General features: G+C 34.7%; 1 protein-coding gene across 10 annotated transcripts in view; it reads right to left on the minus strand.

Moving 5' to 3' along the window:
• Positions 1 to 18,297, minus strand: part of STXBP5L (syntaxin binding protein 5L) — a 384,033-nt gene that overhangs the window by 211,336 nt on the left and 154,400 nt on the right. For all 10 annotated transcript variants that reach the window (XM_057545862.1, XM_057545860.1, XM_057545863.1 and 7 more), the window contains exons 8-9: positions 18,147 to 18,230; positions 13,139 to 13,262 (exon numbers count right to left, since the gene is read on the minus strand). In XM_057545862.1, the coding sequence (XP_057401845.1) occupies positions 13,139 to 13,262; positions 18,147 to 18,230 (208 nt within the window). The remainder of the gene's footprint in view (positions 1 to 13,138; positions 13,263 to 18,146; positions 18,231 to 18,297) is intronic.

An 18,297-nucleotide genomic window follows, 5' to 3' on the forward strand; every position in this document is an offset into this window, starting at 1 on the left:
AACAAGCAGTGGATCACTGAATAAATCAAAGAGGAAATAAAAAAAATACCGAGAGACAAATGAAAATGAAAGTGTGATGATCCAAAACCTATGGGATGCAGCAAAAGCAGTTCTAAGAGCGAAGTTTATAGTGATACAGGTTTACCTCAGGCAACAAGAAAAATCTCAAATAAGCAACCTAACCTTATGCCTATAGCAACTGGAAAAAGAAGAACAAACAAAACCCAAACTTGGTAGAAGAAAAAAAATCATAAAAAAAAGAAATCATAAAGATCAGAGCAGAAATAAATGAAATGGAGACTAAAAAAACATAGAAAAGATCAATGAAACTAAAAGCTGGTTCTTTGAAAAGATAAACAAAATTGATAAATCCTTAGCCAGACTCATCAGAAAAAAAGGTAGAGGGCCAACCCAAATCAATAAAACCAGAAATGAAAAAGGAGAAGTTATAACCGACACCACAGACATACCAGGGATCATAAGAGACTACTATGAACAACCATTTGCCAATAAAATGGACAACCTAGGAGAAATGGACAAATTCTTAGAAAGGCACACTCTCCCAAGACTGAACCAGCAAGAAATAGAAAATATAAACAGACCAATGACCAGTAATGAAATTGAATCATTAATTAAAAATTCCCAACACACAAAAGTTCAGGACAAACTAACTTCACAAGTGAATTCTACCAAACATTTAGAGAAGAGTTAGTACATATCCTTCTCAAACTGTTCCAAAAATTGCAGAGGAAGGAACACTTCTGAACTCATTCTATGAGGCCACCATCACCTTGATACCAAAACCAGACCAAGATATCACAAAAAAAGAAAATTACAGGCCATAGATGCAAAGATCCTCAACAGAATACTAGCAAACTGAATCCAACAATACATTAAAAGAATCATACACCATAAAAAATGGGATTTATCCCAGGGATAAAAATTTTTCAATATCTGCAAATCTATCAATGTGATACACCACATCAACATATTGAAGAATAAAAACCGTATGATCATCTCAATAGATGCAGAAAGCTTTTGATAAAATTCAACATCAATTTATTATAAAAACTCTCTAGAAAGAGGACACAGAGGAAACACACCTCAACATAATAAAGGCCATATTTGAGAAACCCACAGTTAACATCATAATCAATGGTAAAAAGCTGAAAGCATTTCCTCTAAGATAGGAACAAGAAAAGGATGCCCATTCTCGCCACTTTTAGTCAACATAGTTGTGGAAATCCTAGCCATGGCACTCACATAAGAAAAAGAAACAGAGGAATCCAAATTGGAAAGGAAGACGTAAAAGTGTCACTGTTTGCAGATGACATGATACTATACATAGAAAATTCAAAAGATGCCACCAAAAAAATTATCAGTGCTCATCAATGAACTCAGTAAAGTTGCAGGATGAAAAATCAATATACAGAAATTTGTTTCATTTCTGTACACTAACAATGGACTTTCAGAAAGAGAAATTAAGGAAATAATCCCATTTACCATGAAATCAAAAAGAATAAAAAACCTAGGGATAAACCTACCTAGGGAGGCAAAAGACCAGTATGCCAAAAACTATAAGACTCTGATGAAAGAAACTGAAGAAGACACAAACAGATGGAAAGATATACTGTGTTCCTGGACTGGAAGAACCAATATTGTGAAAATTACCATAATACCCATGGCAATCTACAGATTCAATGCAATCTCTATCAAATTACCAATGGTATTTTTCATAGAACTGGAACAAATAATTTAAAAATTTGTATGGAAATACAAAACATGCTGAATAGCCAAAGAAATCTTGAGAAAGAAAAATGGAGCTGGAGGAATCAGGCTCCCTGACTTCAGACTATACTACAAAGGTAAAGTAATTAAAACAGTATGGTACTGTCACAAAAACAGACACATAGATCAGTGGAACAGGATAGAGTCCAGAAATAAACTGATGCACTTATGGTCAGTTAATCTATGACAAGGAGGCAAGAATATACAATAAAGAAAAGACAGTCTCTTCAATAAGTCGTGCTGAGAAAACTGGACAGCCACATGTAAAAGAATGAAATTAGAACATTCTCTAACACCATATACAAAAATAAACTCAAAATGAATTAAAGACCTAAATTTAAGACCAGATACTATAAAACTCCTAGAAAAAAACATAGAACACTCTGTGACATAAATTGCAGCACTTTTTTTTTTTTGGATACAACTCCTAAAGTAAATAAAACAAAAAAATAAACAATTGTGACCTAATCAAACTTAAAAGCTTCTGCACAGCAAAGGAAACCATCAACAAAACAAAAAGACAAACTACTGAATGGGGAGAAAATATTTTCAAATTACGTGGCTGATAAGGGATTAAGAGTCAACACGTATAAATCGTCCATACAACTCAACACTGAAAAAACAAACAACCTGATTAAAAATTGGGCAGAAGAACTGAACAGACATGTATCCAAAGAAGACATACAGATGGCCAATAGGCACATGAAAAGTTCAACATCACTAATCATCAGGGAAATGCAAATCGAAACCACAATGAATTATCACCTCACACCTGTCAGAATGGCTATCATCAAAAAGAACACAAATAACAAATGTTGATGAGGATGTGGAAAAAAGGGTACCCTTGTATACTCTTGGTGGGAATATAAATTGGTGTAGCCACTGTGGAGAACAGTATGGAGTTTTCTTAAAAAACTAAAAATAGAACTACCATATGACCCAGCAATTCCACTCCTGGGTATTTATCTGAAAAAAACAAAAACACTAATTTGAAAAGGTACATGCACTCCAACGTTCATAGCCGCATAATTCACAATAGCCAAAATATGGAAGTGAACTATGTGTCCATCAACAGACGAATCAATAAAGAAGATGTGGTGTACACACACACACACACACACACACACACACACAATGGAATACTACTCAGCTATAAAAAAAAGAATTAAATTTTGCCATTTGCAGCAACATGGATGGACTTGGAGGGCATTGTGCTAAATGAAATAAGTCAGACAGAGAAAGACAAATATTGTATGATATCACATATGTGAAATCTAAACAATGCAATAAACTAGTGAATATAATAAAAAAGAAGCACTCTCACAGATATAGAGAACAAACTAGTGGTTTCCAGGTGGGGAGAAGAGGGTGAGGGGCAATATAAGGATGGGGGAGTGGGAGGCACAAACTACTGGCTATAAGATAGCTCAAGGATATACTGTACAACACAAGTAATACAGTCAATATTTATAAATAATTGTAAATGGAAAATAACCTTTAAAAATTATATAACATTAAAACAATTTTTTTTAATAAAGTAAACTAAAAAAATAGCTGGGGGGAATCAAGATGGTAGAGTAGGAAGACATGGAGCTCACCTCCCACAACAAACACATCAAAATATATCTATAAATGGAACAGTACTCATGCAAAGATAACTGGAAGCTGGCAGAAGAACTCCTTTACAACCAAAGTTGCAAGACAAATCTCCACATAACCAGGTAGGTTGGGAGAAAAAAGGCTTTGGGTCAGGACCTCCATCCTTGGGAGGAATCTGTAAGGAAGAGAATGTCTGCATGGGCAGACCCTTACCCTAGGGAGCTAGCAAGTTGAGCCACAATCTGAGCATCCCAGCCCTGGGGTCCGCATGGAGTAGAAAACCCTCTTGCCTGCTGAGACAAACAGAAGGGCTAGAGAAGTCTAGACTCTGATGATGGCTTGCTAACAATTAGTGCAGAGACAGCCTTGCATTGGCGGCTGCCACCTCGCTGCGTTTCCCAATCCAAAGGGGCAAACACCCCAGCCCCGCTCACTCCACAACACAGCCTGGCACAAGATCTGGGCAAAGACTCAGTCTAGGTATGCAGAGACAGCCCAGAAGGCCTGGGTGATATCTGGGTGGAGCCATGGAGGCCACTGTAATTGCAGGCATGGAGCAGTACCACAGGATTGCACTGCAGCTAAGCACTGAATCTTGGGTAGATAGGCCCTGGGAGAGGACTCATCCAGAAATTAAGAGACAGCCCTGATGGCCTTGGGTGTGAGTTGGGCAGAGACAGCCATTGTCAGCAGGCTCAGGAGTATGCAGTGGTTCCTCTCCCAGTGAGAGCACCCCAGGTCCACCCACTCCATACCACAACTTAGTGCTAGTTCTGGGAGAAGACTGTCACAGTAGCAGCCCAGATCTCAGGTGGCCCATGAGCCACCTCAATTCCTGCCACCACAATGCACCAACCCTGAGACTCAGCCTACTCTAAATGACAGCCTAGCACTAGATCTGGGATGTACACAACAGAGAAAAGGAAGCAACCTTGTGCTGCTTCTGGGCAGACGTCTACACAGGCAGCACATAGGTCTCTGTGACTGTATGGGCCTCACTTGCTTTCAGTGATCACCTCTTTGGGGCAGGGCAATTACTCAAGGGCAACAGAGCCTGACAGAACCCAAACCTTAGGGCTTCTACTCCAACTACTGGGAAGCAAACTCTGCCCCTTGTGGGGCAGTGACAGGCACAGAGGAGAGAGGAAGCCCTACCTCACATCCTCCACAGGCTCTAGATATTATAACACCAACCACACCCTCTATCAAAAGGATAACGGCCAGCACACCCTGAGGAAAGATGGGGCTGGTGCCCATACTGAAACCAGCTCTCACACCAAAAACACTGGACACACACAGTCTCCAAAGCAACAATCCCACATAAAAACACCCCTTCAAGATCCAGTAGAAATATGTTTCCCCTAAATTCATAGAGACAGAGAAAGTTAAGTAAAATGAAAAGGCAGAAGAACTACTCCCAATTAAAACAAGAAAAATCCCCTGAAAAAACAAATAATGAAACAGATCTCACCAGTCTACTAGACCCTGAGCTCAAAAATGTGGCAGTAAAAATGCTGAGGGAGAAAGATTATTGATAGAAATGCAGATCACTGTAACAAGGAAGCTATAAAGATGAACCTATCAAAAATAGACAATTCGATTGCTGAGATTAAAAGCAATCTAGAAGCAATGAATAGCTGATTAAATGACACAGAAGAACAAATAAGTGATATGGAAGATAGAATAATGTAAATCACCCTATCATGCAGAAAGACAAATTAAAAAAAAAAGCAACATGTAAGATCTATGGGATAATATAAAACATGCCAACCATAATAGGGGTTCCAGAAAGAGAAGAGAGAGAGAAGGGGATCAAAAATGTATTTGAAAAAAGTACGGCTGAAAATTTCCCAAACCTAAAGAAGGAAACAGATATCGGGTACAGGAAGCACAAAGGGTTCTGAACAAGAAGACCCAAACAGATCCACACCAAGACATATCACAATTAAAATGGCTAAAGTTAAGGAGAGGATTCTAAAGGTAGAAAGAAAAAAACAAATAGTCACTTATGAGGGAACCCCCATAAGAATATCAGCTGATTTCTCTGAAGAAACTTTACAGGCCAGAAGGGAGTGGCATGATAGATTCAAAGTCCTGAAAGGGAAAACCCTGAAACCTAGGATACTCTACCCAGCAAAATTATTATTTACAATAGAAGGAGACATAAAGAATTTCTCAGACAAGCAAAAACTGAAAGAATACAGCAGTACTAAAGCTACCCTAAAAGAAATATTGAATGGTCTTCTCTAAATGGAAAAGAAGCAAGAATCTATAGGAAAGGGAAAATCCCAACAGGAAAGGCAAATATATAGTAAGGTTTGAAGATCACTTAAATAAGCCAGTACACAGATTAAAAAACAATCCAAAAAAATTGTAAAAACAATTATAACTACAATACATAATAAAAGGATAAGCATGAAGATGTAAAATATGACATCAAAATCCAAAAATGTGGGGAAGGGGAAAAAAATGCAGATCTTTTACAACATGTCTGAACATGAATGACTATCAGTTTAAAGCAAGTAGATATAGTTATGGGTCAACATACTTGAACTCCACGGTAACCACAAATCAAAAATATACAACAGATTCACAGAAACCAAAAAGAAAGAAATGCAAGTATATTACAAAGAAAAATCATCAAACCATAAAAGGAAAAACAAAAAGAATAAACAAAGAAAATTACAAAATCAACTTGAAAACAAGGAATAAAATGGCAATAAATACATACCTACCAATAATTACTTTAAATGTCCATGGAATAAATGCTCTGATCAAAACACATGGAGTGGCAGAGTTGATAAAAAATAAATAACACAAAAGCCTACCATATGCTGCCTACTAGAGATTCACTTCAGGGCTAAAGACAGAGACTGAAAGTGAGGGGATGGAAAACGATATTTCATGCAAATGGAAATAAGAAGAAAGAGATAGTAGCAATACTCATACCAGGCAAAATAGACTTTAAAACAAAGTCTATAACAAAGACAAAGAAAGGAATTATATAATGATAACAGAATCAACATAAGAAGAGAATATTACACACATCAACATATAAGCACACAATACAGACACACCTAAATATATAAAACAAATACTAAGAGACATAAAGGGAGAAATTTACAGGAATACAATAATAATAGGAGAAGTTAACACCCCACTGACATCAATGGACAGATCATGCAGACAGAAAATCAATAAAGCAATACAGGTCCTAAATGACACAAGAGACCAGTTGGACTTAGTTTATATCTACAGGACACTACATTCAAAAAAAATAGAATACACATTATTTTCAAGTGTTTATGGAACACTCTCTAGGATAGAGCATATATTAGCTCACAAAACAAAGTCTCAACAAATTTAAGAGGACAGAAACTATTTCAAGCATCTTTTCTGACCACAACAGTATGAAACTAGAAATAAATAATACAAAGAAAAATGAAAAATAAGAAACATATGAAGACGAAACAACATGCTACTAAAAAAACCAGTGGGTCAATGATGAAATCAAAGAAGAAATCAGAAAATACCTCAAGACAAATAGCAATGAATACAGAACCTTACAAAATCTATGGGATGCAGCAAAAGCATTTCTAAGAGGGCAGTTTATACTGATACAGCTCTTCCTCAAGAAACAAGAAAAATCTCAAATAAACAGCCTAACCGACCACCTAAAAGAATTAGAAAAAAAGAACAAAAAAGCCTAAGGTTACCAGAAAGAAAGAAATAATAAAGATCAGAGAAGAAATAAATAAAGATTTAAAAAATAACAGAAAAGAGCAATGAAACCAAGAGCCGTTTTTTTTAAAAAGATAAACAAAATCGACAATTCACTAGCCAAGGTCACAAAGAAGAAAAGAAAGAGGACCCAAATAAACAAAATAAGAAATGAAAGAGGAGAAATAATAACTGATAGCACAGAAATACAAAACATCATAAGAAAATATTATGAACAACTATTATATTCCAAAAACTAGACAACTTAGAAAAAATGGACAAATTTCTAGAAACATACAGCCTGCCAAAACTGAGTGAAGAAGAAACAGATAATGTGGACAGACCAATCACTAGAAGTAAAATAGAATCTGTAATTAAAAAAAAAAAAATTCGGGACTTCCCTGGTGGTCCAGTGGCAAAGAATCCACCTTCCAATGCAGGGGACAGGGGTTTGATCCCTGGTCAGGGAACTAAGATCCCACATGCCACGGGGCAACTAAGCCTGCGTGTCACAACTACTGAGCTCATGTACCTCAATGAGAGAGCCCATGTGCTGCAAACTACAGAGCCCACTTGCCCTGGAGCCTGCGCACCAGAACTAGAGAGAGAAAACCCGCATGCCACAACTAGTGAGAAGCCCGTGTGCGGCAACAAGAGACAGTCCCATGCACCATGATGAAGAGCCCACATGCCTCAATGAAGGTCCCGAGTGCTGCAACTAAGACCCGATGCAACCAAAAATAAATAAATAAAGAATAAATAAATCTTAAAAAAAAAAAATTCCCTGCAAATAGAAGTCCAGTACTGGACAGCTTCACTGGGGAAATCTACCAAACATACAAAGAAGAACTTATTCCTATCCTTTTCAAACTATTCCAAAAAACTGAAGAGAATGGAACACTCTCTAATTCTTTCTATAAGGCCACCATCACCCTGATACCAAAACCAAACAAATACACTAAAAGAAAAAGAAAAGAAAATTACAGGCCAATATCTCTGATGAATATAGATGCAAAATACCCAACAAAATATTAGCAAATCAAAGCCAGCAATACATAAAAAGGATCATACACCATGATCAAGTTTGTTTTATTCCAGGGTCACGAGGATTGTTCAATATTCACAAACCAATCAATGTGATATACCACATTAACAAAAGAAAAAATAAAAATCACATCATAGTCTCAATAGACACAGAAAAAGCATTTGGCAAAATTCAACATCCATTCATAATAAAAACTCTCATCAAAGTGGGTATAAGGAACGTATCTCAACAAAATAAAGGCCATTTACACCAAACACAGAGCCAATATAATACTCAACAGTGAAAAGCTGACAGACTTCCTGCTAAACTCAGGAGCAAGACAAGGATGTTCACTCTTACCGCTTCTATTTAACATAGTATTGGAAGTCCTAACCTAACCACAGCAATAAGAAACTGGAAAGGAAGTGGTAAAACTGTCACTCTATGCAGATGACATGGTACTCTATGTAGAGAACCCTAAAGTTTCCACACAGAAACTATCAGAACTAATAAAAGAAGTCAGCAAGGTAGCAGAATACAAGATTAATATACATAAATCTGTTGCATTTCTTTACATTAACAATGAAATGTCAGAAAGAGAAAGTAAAAGAAAAATCCTGTTTAAAATTGCATCAAAAATATAAAATACTTAGGGATGAACTTAACCAAGAAGGTGAAAGACCTTACACTGAAAACTATAAAACATTGATAAAGGAAACTAAAAGTGATTTAAAAAATGGAAATATATTCCATGCTCTTGGATTGGAAGAATTAATATTGTTAAAAATGGCCATACTACCCAAACTACAGATTTAATGCCATGATTTATCAAAATATCCATGACATTTTTCACAGAACTAGATCAATCCTAAAATTTATATGGAACCACAAAAGGCCCAAAATTGCCAAAGCAATTCTGAGGAAAAAGTACAAAGCTGGAGGTTTAACCCTTACAGACTTCAGAAAAAGCTACAGTCATCAAAACAGTGTGGTACTTGCACACACATAAAAAGGCATATAGATCACTGGAACAGGACAGAGAGCCCAGAAATAAATCCACAACTTATGGTCAATTAATCTATGAGACAGGAGGCAAGAATATACAATGGAGAAAAAATAGTCTCTTCAGCAAGCGGTGTTTGGAAAGCTGGACAGCTACATATAAATCAATGAAATTTGAACACTTCCTCACACCAGATACAAAAATAAACTCAAAATGGTTTAAAGACTTAAATACAAGACTTGACACCATAAAACTCCCAGAAGAGAACATAGGCAAAATATTCTCTGATATAAATTGTAGCAATATTATCTTAGATCAGTCTCCCAAGGCAAAAGAAATCCAAGGAAAAATAAACAAATGGCACTTAATCAAACTTAAAAGCTTTTACAGAGTAAAGGAAACCATCAACAAAATAAAAAGACAACCTACAAAATGGGAGAAAATATTTGTAAATGATGCAACTGACAAGGGGTTAATATCCAATATATACAAGCAGCTCATATAACTCAATATCAAAAAAAAACCCAATCAAAACATGGGCAGAAAACCTAAATAGACATTTTTCCAAAGAAGACGTACAGATAGCTAACAGGCACGTGAAAAGATGCTCAACACTGCTAATTATTAGAGAAATGCAAGTCAAAACCACAATGAGTTATCACCTCACACTAGTTAGAATGGTTATCATCAAAATGTCTACAAATAATATATGCTGGAGAGGATGTGGAGGAAAGGGAACCCTTGTACACTGTTGGAAGGAATGTAAATTGGTGCAGCCATTATGGAAAATAGTATGGAGGTTCTTCAAAAAACTAAAAATAGAGCTACCCATATGATCCAACAATCCCACTCCTGGGTATATATCCAGAAAAAAATGAAAACTCTAATTTGAAAAGATACATGTGCCGCAATGTTCATAGCAGCACTATTTACAATAGCCGAGACATGGAAACAACCTAAATGTCCACCAACAGATGAATCGATAAAGAAGACATGGTATATAAATACAATGGAATATTACTCAGCCATAAAAAAGAATGAAATATTGTCATTTGCAGCAACATGGATGGACCTAGAGAATATTATATTTAGTGAAGTAAGTCAGACAGAGAAAGACAAATACTATATGATATCACTTATATGTGGAATCTAAAAAATAATCTATATACAAAACAGAAACAGACTTATAGACATAGAAAACAAATTTATGGTTACCAAAGGGGAGGGAGGTGGGGAGGGACAAATTACATGTATTGAATTAACAGATATAACTACTATACATAAAATAGATAAGCAACAAGGATTTACTGTATCAAACAGTGAATTATATTCAGTATCTTGTAATAACCTATGCTGGAATATAATCTGAAAAAAAAAATAACTGAATCACTATGCTGTACACCTGAAACTAACAAAACATTGTAAGTTAACTATACATCAATAAAAAAATAAAGAGTATTCAAAGCAAAAATTATAACATTGTATTTAGATGTAATACATATGATAACTGTTGCATGAAGGACAATGGGTGAAGATAAATAAATATATGTGGTTGTGAAATTTCTACATTTTATGTAAAGTGTTACAATTAACCCTAACAGAATATGGAAAGTTAAGGAAGTACAATATATTGTAATCCCTAGAGCAACAGATTAAAAAGAATATGTGGAGATAAATTGCCTATATGTAAATTCAAATGGAATCATAATAAAAACTTTCAAATAATCCAAAAGAAGGCAAAAAGGGGAGATAAAAGGAACAAAAAATGATAGGACCAACAAAAAACAAATAATAAACTGGTATACCTAAATCCAATCCCTTCAGTAATTATATTTAATATTAATGGACTAAACACTCCAACTAAATGATGTAAGACTGAATAAAAAAGCAAGACCCAACTATATGTTATCTACAGGAGACATGACAGATACCTAACAATAAAACCTTAAAATACATGAAACAAAAAAGGACAGAATTAAAGTGAGAAGTAGACAATTCTATAATCATTAAATTTTAATACCGCTTTCTCAGAAATTGACTCCTAGTCAAACACCAGTTAAACCACAGAATATCTGATAAACGATATCAGCCACATTTAACTATTTGGTTTTTAGAGTATAAAAACAAAAATGAATAGAACTACAAGGAAAATATTCATAACAGATATTTTAACTTACTTCTCTAAGAATTGAAAAATCAACCAATAATAAAAAACAGTGGGGCTTCCCTGGTGGCGCAGTGGTTGATAATCTGCCTGCTAATGCAGGGGACACGGGTTCGAGCCCTGGTCTGGGAAGATCCCACATGCCGCGGAGCAACTAGGCCCGTGAGCCACAGCTACTGAGCCTGCGCGTCTGGAGCCTGTGCTCCACAACAAGAGAGGCCGCGATAGTGAAGAGGCCCGCGCACCGCGATGAAGAGTGGCCCCCGCTTGCCGCAACTAAAGAAAGCCCTCACACAGAAAGGAAGACCCAACACAGCCAAAAAATAAATATAAAAAAACAAAAAAACAAAAAAACAGTGAAGATTTAAACAGTACAAAGTAAAAATGAGAATTTCAAATTTGACTCAGATCATATATATGTGTGTGTGTGTGTGTGTGTGTGTGTGTGTATCTCACATCTATATAATGGCTATTACTCAGCCATGTAAAAGAATGAAATTCTGCCATTTGCAACAACAGGGATGGCAGAATAGCATAGAGTACTATGCTAAGTTAAATAATTCAAAGAAAAATACTCTATGTTGTCACTTATATGTGGAACCAAAAAATAAAACAAAACCAAAACAGAAACAGACTCACAGATATAGAGAACAAACTAGTGGTTACAAGAGTAGAGAAGGAAGGGGGGAGGGGCAAATTAGGGGTATGAGATTAAGAGATACATATTCATTTATTTTATATGTATAAAATAAATAAGCAATAAGGGGTATTGTACAGCACAGGGAGTTATAGCCATTATTTTGTAAAAACTTTAACTGGAGTGTAATCTATAAAAATATTGAAAAACTATGTTGTACACCTGAAACTGATATAAATAACATATCAACTGTACTTCTATTTAAATAAATAAATAAATAAAGCATCTCTAAGTAAGTTTTTAAATGTAAGCTAATCTCTAAGTAAACTGCTAAGGTAAATGTTGCAATAATTTAATCTTTTGCGGTGGAACATGCAACTGTGGTACAAAAAATGGCAAACCAACCCAAGTTGGAATAATTCCATCTTTTGATTTATGGGTCACCCACTATAAAAACATACCACTATTTTCTCAATGTGAAACTATAATAAACACTCAGAAACTATGAAATAGAATGTATTTGATTAACCTCTAGGTTTTGACCTCTTTATTCTTACAACCAACCAATGGTATGAGGTAAACACGAAACTCAGATCATCACCAATATTATGGAAAATAATATGGCCTCTGAATAAAAGATATTCATACATTAGAAATTTTTATTCTGCCTAGTTAGACAGGTCCAACATAAATCCTAAATATCTCCTTTCAATGAGGAATATAGTAAGATAAATACAACCTACGATAAAAACCATGTAGTCATAATTTAGTGGAATCAAATGGCAGAAATGGAAATAAATGGGAGAATTTAGAAAACAACAGATGCTAAAGCAGTATAGAAATTAGGTCCAAGAGTCAGATCTATAAAGTGCCATTCTCTCACTAGCTCCTTACCCCTTAAAATTCATCAAATATCCTATATTATCTCCTCTGCTTCAGGTACATCAACCATCAGTTATTCAATTTTTGGTATCAAAATTGAATAGGTATCACTTACAATGTAGGAAAGTTGATAGATAGGAGGAAGGGAAGTATAGAAACTTTGGGTCATAATGTAGGGATCTGAAGGAGGTATAAAGGGGTATTTAGAATCAGAAGCTATGTCCTATTACCTCTTTCTAGTGATAATGATACCAACTTTCCTACTTCAAGTAACGGCACTGAATCTCCGGAGTTGATTTCTTTTGAAAGCATACATCTTACCATGTGGAATTGTGGTCTGGAAAGGACGACTTGGGCTTTTCAGGTTCCATAAAGTCAAGCTACCATCTGAATGGCTGCACATGAATTGTTTGCCCTCATGATGCCAATCAATTGAATGAATAGCCTAATGAAATAACAATTAAAAACAAGTAGAGGAGGAAAAAAGTTGATATATCATTCTATATTCCAAAGGAAAAATATTTTAACACAGAATTATTATAGCAATAACACTTAAGAAACATATGTAATTTTTCTGACCTAGGTCATACTACCTTTGGTTTCAACCTTCTATAGGCTTATAAAAAGGCTACAAAAACTCACCTCCTAAGATAAAGAAAAGTTAAGTAAATTTCATAATATCGTTAGATCCCAGAACTTTTTGTTGTAAATCCTGGGTCCTCCCTGTACCCTTTAATGCTTCTTTGAAAATTATTACACAGAAGTAAAAGCAAGGTTATCAGAAGATAATCTCTGGTGAGGTAGAAGCCTAGTTCCACTTAAAATAGCCAACCTAAAAGGTAGTTTACATAAGAGTTGCAATTTGAGGGCTTACTACATGCCAGACCCCAGGGTAAGCAGTTTATGTACATTATCTCATTTAATCCTACAAAACAGATATTATGTTTTTCCAAATTACACGTGGTGAAATAGGCCTAGAAAGATTGAGATACTTGCTCAGGTTACACCACTCAAAGCCAGCGTCTGACTACAAAACCCATATTTGGAAATCATTGGACTATATTAACTCTAACATACACTATTTAAGTTGACTTAAAGCAAGAAGAGTTTAAAATTTTTGTATTTACAGATTCATTCTGTAGATGTGAATTAAATAAAATTAAAAAGTAATCATTACATTTTCCTAAATTGTTTTATTTCCAGTGGTTGCACAGTGTCTTGCATAAAGTAGGTACTCAAAAAATCTGTTAAATGAATAAGTAATTAATGTTATCAAATATTTCCACACTCTTGGTATTCTTTCAAAATTAATAAAGTATATATGGAACTTGGGTAATGTGCTAATAAGCACAATGAAAGAAACTCTAGTAAGCATAAAAGTTGAACAGATGTATATACAGCATGATCCTTTCCTTAAAAGAACTTAAACAACTGCGAGATAGGAAACATTTATACCAACATTAATAATACTTATTGTTTGGAACTTTTAACATTTAGTTTTTTAATCTATATTTATAAAACTAAGTTATCTATATATTTATTTTATACCAAACTTATACATATATGTACACACACACACACATATTTCCAAACAATAAGTATTGTTAGAGTTATAAATAAATGATGGCTAGAGCAATCATTAGACATATCAGAAATGAAACAGTATATGAGTGGACCTCAAGATAAGTAAGATTTGATTAATTGCAAAAGATACCATGACACACTGGACTTATGTTTTCTCTCACCCTGGTCTTTATTACTGACCTGGCAGAGAAGACCTCTTTATTGCCAGGGTTCAGTAGAGGCAGTGAGAGGGAAAAAACACTCTTCTTTGTCTTCTTCTCTGCTTATTTCTTCTCGTTTTTTATGTGACTAAAGGGAAATGTCACTTTTTGCCTCCTCTACATGTTAACCTGGATGAACCTCAGTCAATTTAAAGTTCTCTCAGACTACTTTGCTCTAAATGGTAGGCGCAGAGCCCCAGCCCTAACATTTCTTTCTATCCCACTGAATTTCTGTCTACTGGAGAAGACAGATATAAAAATGATATACATAACATAAAACCAAGATAAGTACTATAAAAGAAGTACACTTATTGTACAGAAGAGTAGGCATGTAAAACCAACTTGTTATTAAAGAATAGGATGTCAAATAGTCCATCATTGAAGAGATTGAAGAGCTGGAATTTGAACTGACTTAATGGGTAAATATTCAATTTCTATTTATTTGATTATACCCCATTCTTTTCTTTAAAAAGGACCTTAAGCGTTTGCTGAAAAACCAAATATAATACAACTAATTAAAGAAAAAAATTTTTTTAATGAAAAACAATATGGAAAATAAACTCAGTGGCTGTGACTGAATTTCTTGTAAACAAAAAAGACAAAGAAAACCCAAAAAGCTAGATAACAATCTGAAAAAAGGAAAAACAGCAGTTAGTAAGGAATTAAAAGGTTATCCTCATGTCAGACTCTGAGAGATTTCTCTGTGAGAGATTATTTAAGAAATACTGATGTAATGAAACAAAAATGTCACAGCTAATGTGGAAGTAAGATTCATATGGTTATTTCTGAAAATGATCCTGGATTTCCAAAACAAAACTCTGAATTCATCAGTGGTTATTTATCAAGTGGCTAGTTAGATAGTCCAAATAGCTTTACAGTTGCTAAATAATTAGTAGAATTTTGATATGCATAAGAGGAAAGAAGGGAGTTCATGATAAGGTATTAGCAGAAGCAAAGGCCTGGAGGTAGGAAATAAATGGTATGTTGAGGAGATAGTGAGTAATATGTCTGAAGTGTGAGAAGTGTGTAGAAGGATGCAGTAAATTAAATTCAAGGGAAAAAGATAGCACCAGGGCCTTAAACCTTCTGTCAAGGAATAAGACTTTGTACTGTTGACAACTGGGAGCCATTCAAAGGTTCTGAGGTAGAGAATTACCTGATCTGCTATGTCTTAAAATGATAATCTTGTTAGTAAAAGATATATTGAAAACGTAAGGTATCTGAGGAAATGTGATTAGTTAAAAGGCTATTATGAGTCTTCCAGGCAAAAGATAACATCCTCAACTAGGACGCTGAATGTGGGAATGAAAAAAGAGAGGAAATAAATGAGAGACAATATAAAAATTGAATCAAGAAGACTACAAAAGTGATTGCATATGTATATGAAGAAGAAAAAAGGGTCAAATATGACTCTGAGGGTTATAAATTAAAATAACTAAATCAAAATTGAAAAACTGAAAAAAAAAAACACAGAAAGAGGTCAGACCTTTAAATATAAATTCAGTGCCAATGGAATATTCATCTGGACTTATAGATATTAGATATTTGGATCTAGATCTCAGGAGAGAGGTAAGAGTTAAAGATATATGAATTTTTAATTTATCAGCATAATATAGGTAATATTTGAAATGGTGGGAAGGGATATGAACATAAATGTAAACTGAAGGAGAAATGAAGAGAGGGTGAAGACATAGAATCCTGAAGAGTATCTATAATGTAAAGGAGAGTTAAGGAAAGAACCAGTGATGGAGAAAGGAGGGGTGAAAAATGAGGTGGAAAAACACAAACAGGGGAAGAAACCATTTTAAGAAGGAAGGACTGATGTAAAGTCACAGGTTTAGGGAGGAACTTAAAAGACTATGGAAGGGGTCACTGATCATTGGTGACTTATGAGAAACCATTTCAGGACAGATGGTTTCAAAATATGAGACGTAAAGTGATGAGGAAAGTTTGAAAAGTTTGGTAGTAACATGAAGTATACAACTATCTTTATTAAAATGATAGGACATATAATTATGCATTAAAGTAAATCAATTTTATATATATTCATATAATTCTAAGTGTAAAGTGTAGTATTCTACTGACTAAAACATTGTTAATCTTTATTTAAACATTTCATTGCAAAATTACTTTCACTTACTTTTTAAAGTTAGAAACCTTCCTTCCACACTTTTTAAGGCCACAGGAAAAGTAGGTGATTGAGCATTCTCATCTGGATTTCCATTTCAGCTGCTCCACTCTAGTTCCAACTGGCTAAATACACAGATGGTATTTGGACTCTTATCTAACTGCTAGTCTTAAGAGAGGAAGTGATCTTCATACTCATCTTTGTATTTTATGTATTTAACGAAAGGAAAACCCTAGCTTAGCTCTCCAGGACCTTCTTGCCTTATGATTCAATGTGCCTCGTAAGTTGATCATAAAGAGCATAATTGTATGACATTGCTTGCCAGAGTATTGTTCACTAATCATGACCAAATTACCCAGCTGTTATATAATTTACTTCTGAATTCTTTGTCACCATGACAATAATCTTGTATATATCATAAAATCTTAGTTTGCCAGAACCACTAAGAAATGAATGGGGGGTGGGGGTTATGGGATAGCCGAAGGCTTGTATCTTTACGCACCAAAATTTAAATTTTACTTTTATAAGGGGATGGAAGAGGGCACAAAAAGAAACTGTTCTAAAAGAATGTGTTTTCCTTTCAAATTTATTTCTCTATTTATCTTAGTGTTGTCTTAAATTCTTTAGCACTCTTCCCATTTAAGCCTGGGTAATTCTAAACAGTGATTTTTGACCTGTATTTTCCTATCTCTCATCACTGTAACAATTTTTAATTTAATTGAGAGCCTAGATGATCACCTTTATTTCCACAGCTACAAGACATAATTTCCCTTTCTCACCTTTTGCCCCTAGCCTCACTCTTTTCACATTAGCTTCTTCTTAAGATGGAAATAATAGCCTAGAATCAATCTTCGAACAACTGAAGTATCAATTAAGAGACCATTCCTTGATAAGAGTTCATTGCTTTCTCTACATGAAAACCTAAAATCTCAATTCTGTACGATAAAACGTACTTCAAGATCTGACTTTTATTATTCAGTATTACTATTTTAAAAATCTCTCTTTACTGTAAGAAGGCAAGTATTAGAAGATAAGGCCTTTCAAACTGACTACTTAAACCTTCTGCCACAGAAAAACAATTTTCTAAAGATGTGAATAGTATCTTTAGAGACCTTAAGGACAAAGAGGTTAAGAAATAAGCATAGAGCCTAAAGGAAAGAAAAAGATAGGTAATAGACGCCAACATATGTAAATGCCCAAAAAAGGCTTAAAAATAATCCATCAAGGCAAAATTTCCACTCAGGAGAACAATCCAGAGGTGGAACTCATGCAAATACCAACAGGCAGTGTGAGGCACTGGATCAGAACTAGGCGGTTTTCCAATGATAAAAATACTGGTAACATACAAAGCTTAAATGTAGAAAACAGGCATAAAATCACAATACTCTTTTCAAATATTCCAGTAGAAATCACTTACCTCATCATAATAAACTCTCAGTTCTGCTCTTTTAGATTTCAAGTCCCAGAATACTACAGTACCATTTTCATAACCTATTAGCAGCTGGAAAACATTAGAACAATCATTTTTGTAATTCTAACATTAATTTTACCTTTCTCCAAATAAAGAT

Source organism: Balaenoptera acutorostrata, chromosome 4, assembly GCF_949987535.1.
Source record: "Balaenoptera acutorostrata chromosome 4, mBalAcu1.1, whole genome shotgun sequence".
Classification (NCBI taxonomy): Eukaryota; Metazoa; Chordata; class Mammalia; order Artiodactyla; family Balaenopteridae; genus Balaenoptera; species Balaenoptera acutorostrata.